The sequence below is a fragment of the Carex rostrata genome, chromosome 24 (assembly GCF_964058835.1).
Source record: "Carex rostrata chromosome 24, lpCarRost1.2, whole genome shotgun sequence".
NCBI classification, from domain to species: Eukaryota; Viridiplantae; Streptophyta; class Magnoliopsida; order Poales; family Cyperaceae; genus Carex; species Carex rostrata.
The window spans coordinates 5,714,611-5,725,853 of NC_135941.1; the positions used below are offsets into that span (position 1 = coordinate 5,714,611).

An 11,243-nucleotide genomic window follows, 5' to 3' on the forward strand; every position below is an offset into this window, starting at 1 on the left:
AATGAGAGGTTTACATCTCTTACTTTTCATATACTTGCTCTTCTTCCATCTTCCATCAAACTGCTTTGCAACAAATGAAACTGATAAGTTTGCACTTCTCTCCTTCAAGTCTCTCATATCCATTAGCCCGTTTGGAGCATTATCATCATGGAATGATTCTCTCCACTATTGTCAATGGCAAGGCGTAAGGTGTGGCAACCGCCATCCTGACAGAGTAATCGCTCTCTCTCTGGGTTCATTAAGTTTGTCAGGCCGTATATCACCCTCTTTGGCAAATCTGACATTTCTCAAAAGTTTGAATCTTTCAGATAACCTGCTTACTGGTAACATCCCAACAGAGTTTGGTCATTTGAGTAGATTGCAATTTCTCAATTTGAGTGTGAATAACCTTGCCGGAAATATTCCATCAACTCTTGGTAATTGTTCCAATTTAGAATTTCTTAATATGAGACACAATAATTTCCAAGGAACCATCCCTTCCAATCTAATGCAATGTAAAAAATTGAGATTTATCAATTTGAGATATAACTTTCTTGTAGGAGGCATACCTCCGCAGTTTGGTTTCCTAGAGTTACTCGAGTTATTGGATATAAGTAAAAATAATTTTACAAAATCTATCCCAAGCACCTTAGGCAACCTTACACATCTATCAACTCTTTATCTTGATGGAAATAATTTAGATGGCTTCATCCCTCCTTCACTCGGCCAATTAAAGGCTCTCGAGTACCTATCCCTCAGTAAAAACAATTTGTCGGGCAAGATACCACGTTCCATTTACAACCTCTCAGCCATGGTTATGTTGGATTTCGGTTTCAATCAGCTTGATGGAAATCTTCCTTCTAACTTTTGTGATTCATTTCAGAATCTACAGAGACTACTTTTGTGTATAAATCAATTTAACGGGCAGATTCCAATATCCATATCTAATTGTTCAAACATGATTGAAATTGATTTAAGCTACAACAATTTCATAGGCACAATACCAGATAGTATAGGAACCTTACAAAACCTTAATTGGCTTAACATCGCTAGCAATCAAATTAAGGCCACCCATGACGATTGGAGATTCTTTGATTCTTTAATCAACTGTACAAATCTACAAGCATTAGAACTTGGGGACAACCAACTCCAAGGTATGCTACCTGGTTCTATAGCAAATCTCTCAACTAGTCTTACATATTTAGGGCTTGGCTTCAATCCAATTTCGGGAAATATTCCCGCAGACATAGGAAAACTAACCAACCTTATTAGCTTAGAACTAAGTCTAACATTTATTGAAGGCACTATCCCAAATGAAATAGGCCATCTTTTGAATTTGGGATTGTTAGACCTAGCGGGAAACATGTTATCAGGTGATATCCCATCAACTTTGGGTAATCTCACCATGATGAATAAGCTCTATCTCGAGTTCAATGCATTCACTGGGAGTATACCAGAAGAATTAGGCAATATGCAACTACTAAATATCTTGAATCTTACAAATAATAAATTTATAGGCTCAATCCCAAAGAAACTTTTCAATCTTCATTCACTTTCTATCGACCTCGACTTGTCAAATAACTATTTGAATGGATCACTACCACCAGAAATTGGTCAATTAAACAATGTAGCAGAAGTTTACCTATCAAATAACAACTTATCTGGTCAAATTCCTAGCACAATCGGTGGGTGCCAGCTACTTCAAATACTTCATCTTGATGGAAACCAGTTGAATGGGTCTATTCCCTTCTCTTTGAGCAACATTATAGGGTTGCAAGATCTTGATATCTCAAACAATGCTTTATCTGGTCCAGTACCTGATTTTATTGGTCAGATGAAACTCCAGTATTTGAATATTTCTTTCAATAATTTTGAGGGGGAATTGCCAAAAGAAGGCGTTTTCAGGAATGCTAGTGCAGTGGACATAAGAGGAAATTCAAAACTTTGTGGCGGAGTACCTGAAATGCATCTACCCAAATGCATTTTAGATAACCAAAAGAAGAAGCACTATTCCAAAATTATCATTGTAATAATTTGTTGCATTGGTGGAATTATATGCCTTTGTACAATCATGTTTTTGATAGCCTGCTTTTGTTGGAAAAAGGGATCTCAGAATAATCCCCTACCATTTGTGGCCAAAAATTCTGAGTATCAAATAGTGTCATACAATGACATTCTCAGGGATACGGATCATTTTTCATCAGAGAATCTAATTGGAAGAGGTACTTTTGGAGCTGTTTACAAAGCTCCTATGAAATTTGAGAATGTGGCAATTGTTGCCGTGAAGGTACTAAATCTCAAGCAGCGTGGTGCTTCTAGAAGTTTCTTCTCTGAATGTGAGGTACTAAGAAAAGTCAGACACAGAAACCTTATCAAAGTTTTAAGTTCATGCTCTAGCATAGACCACCAAGGTAATGATTTTAAAGCTTTGATTTTTGAGTTCATGCCTAATGGCAGCTTAGAAACATGGTTGCATCCTGACACGTGTACAAATAGGCCATTTAGGAGTCTCAGCCTTATCGAGAGGCTGAATATAGCAATCGATGTCGCCACAGCTTTGGATTATCTTCATAACCACGGTCCCGCTCTAATTGTGCATTGTGATCTTAAACCTAGCAATGTGCTTTTGAATGAAGACATGACTGCACATGTGGGTGATTTCGGGCTTGCCAGATTTCTAGTTCAACCTGATTCTATGTCTTCTCTATTGGCAGGAAGTACAACTGGACTTAGAGGTTCCATCGGTTATATTCCCCCAGGTACAAGCTTATATATTCTTATGAGAAATTAATTTTGTGTATTAGTGCATGTGTGTGTGTGTGTGTGTGTATAATTAAGTAGTTACGTTCCAACTTACAGAAGTGTTTGTGTGTTTATTATTTATTTTTTAACTTTTTTAATAGTTTCAACAAAGTTTGCTTTGTCTCATATGTTCTTTTTTTCATTATCTTAATAGATGGTACCAAACCTATAGTTAGCTCCTACCTGTTAAATTGATATGTGAATAGTAAGTGGTTGAAATATTGTTAGCTGCTCTTTTCATTCTCTATAGTTAACTCCTACCTATAGAGAATGCAGTTTGTGGTTGAAATATTGTTAGCTGCTCTTTTTGTAGCTGTAATCTAAATACTTTAGGGTTTTTTTTGTTTGTGCATGGATGTATTTTTCTATATGTAACCTTCATTACATATAATATAAACTGGCAGCTTCTGCCTTGATTCCCCAAAAAAAAAAAAAAATAGGAAGTGACCACAAGCTTTCAGAACTCCAAATTAAATCATACATATTGAAAAAAAGGGAGATCAATTCCTTTTTTCCCACAATATTTGGCACTGCTCGTATGCTTGAATTGAAAAGGAAAAACAACACTATAAATGTTGCTGCATAATTTGTAAAAGGGTATGATTGTAATTTGTCATTTTTCTTTAGAATATGGCATGGGAGGTCAGGCATCGGTTGAAGGAGATGCATATAGCTATGGCATTCTTCTGCTTGAGATGTTTACTGGCATAAGCCCCACCGACGAAAGATTCAGAGACGGATTGAGCCTCCACATGCATGTGGAGATGGCTTTCTCAGATCATGTTACTGAGATTATTGATCACAAATTGTTCCCAATCAATGATGGAGGAGAGAATGAAAATGCAGAGAACATTCACAATTGCTTGGTTTCGGTGATTCGATGTGGTCTCTTGTGCTCCGAGGTTTCTCCAAAAAAGCGCATTGGGATCAAAGAAGTAGTGAAGGAGTTAAATTCAGCTCGAATGAAGCTGTTGAGATGAGAGAGAGAGAAAGTGACAGATTGAAAATCTGAAAAATATGAGGTCATGACTCACGAGCTATGGAATTTATCTTTAGTATTGTTATTGTTAGTTTGTAATAATCTAGAAGTCAATAATACGATAAATTAATCATAAAGCTTTGTTCATGAATTGAATGTTTATTTATATATCATTTTGTTGCCTTGAGTATTATTGTATTTATGGATCATTTCGAGTTCATGACTGAAATTGTGAAACTCCATAATATAGATAATATATACTCTTAAAAGGTCACTGACCAAGGTAATTAACAGGAACACTAATTACCGCTATAAGGTTAGTATGTGGATTAAAAGATAGTTAAGTTTTACAAACCACCTGACACGAGATGTCATTTTAATCACATAGATACATGTTCTAGGAACATGGTATTTGACAGACCCCGAATGAAACATTAAATAGAATTGTGTTCGTGTCATTAATGTTTTCATTCAGTGTCAAAGTTATACAGTATGAGGTATTTATCGTTCCCACTAAGAAATATATATGAGTAAGTGTTATCTAACGCTGTCCGTAAAAAGCAGTCATAACGGTAGCATTTCCATATGTATAGCTTAGCTGAGGAAGTGATAGTCTGCCAAGAATACTATTTGTCCCTCGTATCTCTATACGAGCTATAACATCACTGGGCCCCTTGGTAGAGTTAGATTATCTGCATGCGGTATAATTACAAGAGTAATTATATTTGATAATCTACTCAAGATCAAGAAAAGATACAGTAAGCAAGGATGACACATATCTACCTTGAAACTGATCTGATAGCTATGAGACAGAAGAACAGACACAGGTAAATTGTTTACTGGATCGTGATATTGTACAGTACAGCATCATCTGTGTAATTGGATGGTCATGATGTGTTGCCAGATGCCGCTCATGATTACAGAAGTTAAAACAGTTTTAACTCTGTTTACCAACATAACACAGATCCTATTGGGTCACACCATATAGGAGCTACTCGGAGAATCTTACTGATTAATTATAAATTGATTATAATTAATAGTAAGATGGTTATAATTAATTATACGTGATATAATTAAATTATAAATGTCATATAAAATTGACAAGCAGAAACAACGGTTAATTTATAAACGTACACGTTACGTTGTATAAAAGTTACCGAACAACAACCGAAACCAAACCGTGAGAAATATAATTGTTTAGAACAATTATATATATATTTGATTTAGATTTTAAATATTAATTATGATTTTGAGCTAATAATCATTAGCAAAATTAAAACCTTAATTAAAAATTAAATCCAAAAATCAAAATATATATACAAATCAATATGCATGTCGGCCATTTATGAGAATCAAAATAATATACATATGCATGTCGGCCATGAGTTGGCAAAATCAAATATATATATATATATATTCAAGATATATATGTTGAATGTCGGCCATGAGATGAAAATCAAATTGATTTTCTCAATTGCCGAACCGCCATATAATGGCATTTTGGTAATTTTGCCAACCGACTCTAATAGGTGTCATGCAAGGTGTTGAGGGCATTTTGGTAATTTCATGCATATTGAAAGCTATAAATAGAGGGGTGAGGTGAAAGAGAAATTACTAATTCACATATATCGTATCTGATCTGTCTGATCGATTCGAGTTTCTATTTTCTCTCTTTCTCGGTTTCGGTGAATAGTATTTCTGCAGAATTCCGCGGTTTACGGTATTTCTGGCAGAAGAAATAAATCGCTCTCCGGTTAGTCCTGGTGAATAACCAATAGAGGTATCACACGTGTGATACTGCGAGTCGATTCCATCCCTGGTGAGGCTCTACTCGCTCGGTCTGCATTCCAACTGAGATTTGGAATCAAGGTATAAATTGTTATATTAATCTATTTAATTTGTAAATATATTTAATGCTTTAGAAAATCAATTATGGAGTAGATCTGTAAATGAATTAAATGAGGTTTTGATGCCGAAGGAATATTGAAGGTGGACCGCCTTGGAAGGTTTCCTGACATACCTCGTTTAATTTTTAGCTTAACTTAACCGTAAAATTTTTGTTTTACACACTTCCGCTGTTAAGCTAAACTAATGGGTTTGAACCGTTCCACAAAACCCAACAGTTATTAACATAAATTGGCTGTTAAGTACATATAATGTGTATATTGTATTTGAAATCGTTGATGAAAACTATATATAGTAATGAGCATTTTATACATGAGCCTATGGTACTTTTTATGTGATACGAGAACATATTTTATTTTGAGTGACAGGTTTTGAATGAGTTATTTATTTTTCATTTGTATTTAATCATGATTTTTGTAGCTATCAATTACTTTTGGTTTCCTTCAAAATTTTATGTTAATTGTGAAAACTTTGATATTATAATAAAGATCTTGAGGAAAGTAGTATTTGCTATCAAAAAATTAGATGGCATATATCATAAAAGCATATCGCAAAATTTACAACTGATGTGATTCACTTATGAACTATTGTAATAATTAAGCATTTTATACATGAACCTATATACTTTTTACGTGATACTAGAACATATTTTTATTTAGAGTGACATGTTTTGAATTATTTCTTTATTTTTTTTTACGGACCTCTAGTTAACTATTAGTCATTATTATTACAAAAAAAAATGGACTGCACCGAATTGGAACTGAATAATCAGATAAAAAAAATGGACCTCTATAGTCGAGTATAGTTTTAAAATCACACTCCATCAATTAAATCGGATCTGGTTAGCTCCGAATTGAAACTGAATAATCAAATAAAAATAACACCTCTAGCCATCACCAAATTGTGTTATGATATAAAACTAAATTATGTATCTTGCTATATAAGAACTACGGACTTGGCGTAGGCTGCGTAGTGACACGAGTTTCGTGCCTCTACATAGAGACGCATGTTCAATTCTCATCAATAACATCTGAAAGTTATATATTCAGAATGTACCATAATTCTTTTAGTCTGAAAGAAAGATGAATGTCACACTTTTAAATTTCATTGAACCACATATCAGAAGTATCTGTTTATAAAAAAAGAAAAATTAATTTAATAGCCTGGTTTTTTTTTCCTGTAAAGTAACTCAAATTTTGGGTTTGAATCCGGCTGTTCAATTAGAATTCGGACTAATTCAGCTTGAGTTAAAATGCACGTAACCCCTTCAATATTTGTACCAGAGTAGATTGAACTCAAACTCAGAAATTGAGTTACTTTAGGGGATCGGAATTCAGGCAAGAGGAGCTGGTCCTTGATGCACAGGAAACCAAGGATGAGGGGTCGAATGCCTGACAAGAGGTCCCACCAAGCAGTGGGATAATTAAGAAGGGCTGCTAATTAATAGGCTCTTCTTCTTTCCTTTGTTTGACTTTCTACTCCATTGAGATGGGAAAAGAAAGTTAGAAAAGAGAAATAATTGAAAAAAAGGCTGAAAAAAAAATAAACAGACAAATATCCAAAAAAATATATATATTTTTAGTGAATTTGACCCTTTTTTATTCTTGAAATGCCATTTAGAAATTAAAAAAAAATCAAAATAATTTGTTACAGTGGCCATGTCATTTAGCTGCTTCAAACACACATTTAATATTTTACAAAAACTGAACTAATTTTTTTAAGATAATAAAATCAATTAAATTTTTATTGAGGACTAAAATGCATTATTATTTTCTATCCTAGTAATATTCCACATTCTTATTTTTGTTTTCAAAATTTAAATAATCTATTCAAATTATTCAATATGATATCCATATTAAAATGTGCTTGGAAGACAATTTTTGATAATTTTTTTTAATTTTTTTTACTATCATTTTAAATATATATATATATATATATATATATATATTTTGTTTTTGGATGGTTTGCAAATAAGTGACAATTGGATCTATGAACATGTAAGTAGGTAGCTAGATAGTACGAAATGTTTCTAATAATAAAATGTGATCGCGATCTTGGAGCCAACTTTCGCTCTTTTGAAAAAGTGATTCTTAAGGAGACAGAAGTAAACTTTAGAGCAGCCATCATACATATTTTTTTCTCTCAGCTCTACCTATTTGACCGGAGAGAAGAATAAAGGAGAGGGGAAAGAACAGAACCGATTAAAGCCGATTGAAATTGAGAGTACAGTATCGTTAGAGTTTTATCTCGATCGGAGCAGGATAGTGAGTAGATTCAATCATTGTCGGAGTGTCGAGGTCGAAGAAGTAAATCCTGGTGCGAGATGAAGATTAAAATATTAGAGTAATTATGTGGATATATAAGTAGAATTAAAAGAGTATATCTAGTAAAATGGTAGAGTAATATTGAGTTATTTAAATAATAAAAAAGTAAATTTAGAAATTAGAATCACTGTTATAAATACTTTTTTTTTTAGAGGAGGGTTAAAATGCACCCTCCTTTTTGTGCTCCTAACGTGCACCCTCTCCTCATATTTTCATTTTCAAAGTTCAAATAGTCGATTCGAACCTTCCAACATGTTCTTCATATTAAAATGTGCTTGGAGACCAAATTTTACATTTTTTGAAAAATTTTTACTATTTTTTCAGAATTTTTGATTAAACTAAACAATAATAAAAAATTCAGCAAAGTGATGATTTTCAAAAATTCTGAAAAAATAGTAAAAAATTTCCAAAAAATGTAAAATTTGGCCTCCAAGCACATTTTAATATGAAGAACACGTTAGAAGATTCGAATCGACTATTTGAACTTTGAAAATGAAGATATGAGTAGAGGGTGCACGTTAGAAGCACAAAAAGGAGGGTGCATTTTAACCCTCCTCTTTTTTTTATAAATCTAAACAACAAAATCACTTAACTTAAAAAATTAAGAGTAAGGTTAGGTTGTGATGTGCTCATCAAGAGAGTTTGATGAGCACAACCCTAAAAGTATATCGGATCAATGTCAAATGCGGAATCAAAACCGTTGAAATCCATGTACTTCATGAGTGATGCATATACATGCAAAATTTTAAAAGTTTCGAGTGTATTTGCTACACGGTCAAACGGTCAAAGAAATGAACAATATTTTATAAGTTAATTTATAAGTTATTTTATATATTCAATTTTTATTATTTCTTTGACTGCTTGACCTTGTAGCAAATAAACTCGAAATTTTCAAATTTTTGCATGTATATGCATCACTCGTAAAGTACATGGATTTCAACGGTTTGGATTCCGCATTTGACATCGATCCGATATACTTTTAGAGTTGTGCTCACCAAACTCTCTTGGTGAGCACATCACAACCTAGCTTAATTTTGTTTTGATTGTTACAAAGAACTTACAAAAATACACTAATGTGGATAATTTTTAAATATTGATTTTTCAACTTTTTTATTTTTATTTTTTGTTTCTTACATGTCCCGTTGGCCTACATCAATATATTCACACATATATCAGCATCACTATTCCACACTTCTATCCCATCCATATTCCCTTCCTAAGTTTGCTAATCTATGCGCTATAGTAAGGTTTTCATTACTACTGTCACAGTCACTACAACAAAGTAGACATTTTTTGCGAGGGAAAAAATGCATTTATGACGGTAGTCCGTTGCAAAAAGTATCGTTACAAAAAGAAAAAGCTAAACAATGAGGATAGTCCATCGCAAAAAGTCATTTTTTTATCCTCGTAAAAAGTGTCATCATTCTTGTTGTGAACCACTTATTTTTTAGTTGATTTGAACTCTCAATTTCCAAGATAGCCAAACCTCCATAAAGCATCTCCAGACAGAGATTATTGGCTGCCTTACCTCAATTGCCAGCACAGTCTCCTTAGAATCGGACATAACGCACCCTTGTCCATTTGCAAATTGCATTAGTATTCTAAGTCCCTCCAACACTGCCACTGCTTCAGCCTGAGCTGATGTAAGCACCTGCGCAGTCTTCGATACCAACCATACGACATTATCGTTATGCATTAAGCACAATCCCATTCCTGCCCAACCCGTTTGATCCCAAGATCCATCAACATAACAGGTAAACTGGCTAATTAACCTGATTATTGATGCATTGTTCCAGTAAGGTTGTATCAAACCTTTCCTGAGGTCATGAAATGCTTGCGATAGAATTAGACTGGCATGATTCCTTCGCAGCTTTGCACAGTGCACACAGAGAGTAAATTGAAAGAAATTTTTCAAGTGCTCTCATAGGGAATTCCATGTGTTGATAAAATTAAGCATCTTGGCATTTAAAAAAAGATAAAATTAAGCATCCTGATTGATAATTAAATTTCGTTATCTTGCATTTTGAAGAAATTTAATTGAAATTTAAAAAAAAAAGTATATTACGTCAGAGAACGAAGATGGTGGCGATGAAGGTTCGACGGAGATTGGAAGCATGACTAGTTCGGTGGTGGGCATGGCGGAGGGAGCAACTACAGTGGCAATTTCGTTCACTGGAGAAAAAGCACACAATAAACAAGAACACAAGGCATAAAATCTCAGTAAGAATTCAGATCAATGTGCAAAGATAATATAAATGAACAACTAGATTAAACTCATAAAAATCAAGATTACATGTTTTCACTCTAGAATAGAGTTGCTTAGCCACTCATGGCGGGTTCAACAACAAAAAAACAAAGTACATAAAGAAAGATAGCAATAAAGAGATTAGATGGAGGGAGAACACCTATGCTGCCATTTATCTCATGCACGTCATCTTTACGCCTTGTTTCTTCCCCCTCTTTTAGTAGAGACCTTGTTATTCCTTAGTAATTTCTCCTTTGCATAGCCTCCACCATAGTGAAATCCTAGTTTTAAGTGCTCTCAGATGTGTATTTTCTTCTGTGGTTCCAGAGATTTCAGAGAGAGATCTTTTTCAGGCGTCTATTTGCTTAAATAGGCCTTGATTGGGAAGTTAGACCTGTAACTGCTGTTCTGGCAGTTTCTGCGTGCGGATGCCGGAATAGCATGTAGTTTGGCTGAGATCCGCACGGGCGGTTATAACCGTCTGCGATAACTCTTCTGAGTAGCATGCGGATGAAGGTATCCGTGCGCTGAGGCTGAGATGTCATAATTACGTGTTTTATAGTTGTTTTTGCTCCAATATCATTGAAAATCTGTAATTCTCTAAAATCAAGTGAAATAACAAAAAAAAATCTAATTCTATATAAAATAAGTAATTGTAACTCGATAAATGACAATAATTTAGACCAAGTGATAGTGAAAATAACGAGTTATTTGACTCCTATCATTAACATAATTTGGTTTATTTTCGTGGTCCACAAGAGGGCTTACTTTGTCACTAAGCTTTCTGCGTGCATCTATCCACACAAATCACTCCGATAGAGTAAACCACTCACCTAATACTCGTAACCTTGTGAGCCCGACGGAGATGAGTATTTACATGGTTACCAATCCCATCTCCTCTGTGGGAATATCCACAGAGAAAATGGACCTCAGTCCGTGTAATTGCGCTCATCTGCAACGCTACAGCAGGTGGATCTGAGTTAGACTACCAACGCAATAAGATATATAC

The 11,243-nt window shown here is 34.2% G+C and overlaps 1 protein-coding gene across 1 annotated transcript; it reads left to right on the forward strand.

Annotated features, from left to right (window-relative positions):
• Nucleotides 1-3,776, forward strand: LOC144575907 (receptor kinase-like protein Xa21). The gene is made up of 2 exons (XM_078326165.1): nt 1-2,738; nt 3,409-3,776. Exons 1-2 carry the CDS (start codon nt 2-4, stop codon nt 3,759-3,761), a joined length of 3,090 nt encoding a protein of 1,029 aa, XP_078182291.1. The 5' UTR covers nt 1; the 3' UTR covers nt 3,762-3,776.
• The last annotated feature ends 7,467 nt before the right edge of the window (nt 3,777-11,243 follow it).

What these genes read in the sequence shown, in the direction of transcription:
- LOC144575907 (XM_078326165.1), top strand. Translation starts at nt 2, where the DNA reads ATGAGAGGTTTACATCTCTTACTTTTCATATACTTGCTCTTCTTCCAT. An exon ending in CATCGGTTATATTCCCCCAG is followed by an intron (nt 2,739 to 3,408) that starts GTACAAGCTTAT and finishes ATTTTTCTTTAG; the next exon opens with AATATGGCATGGGAGGTCAG.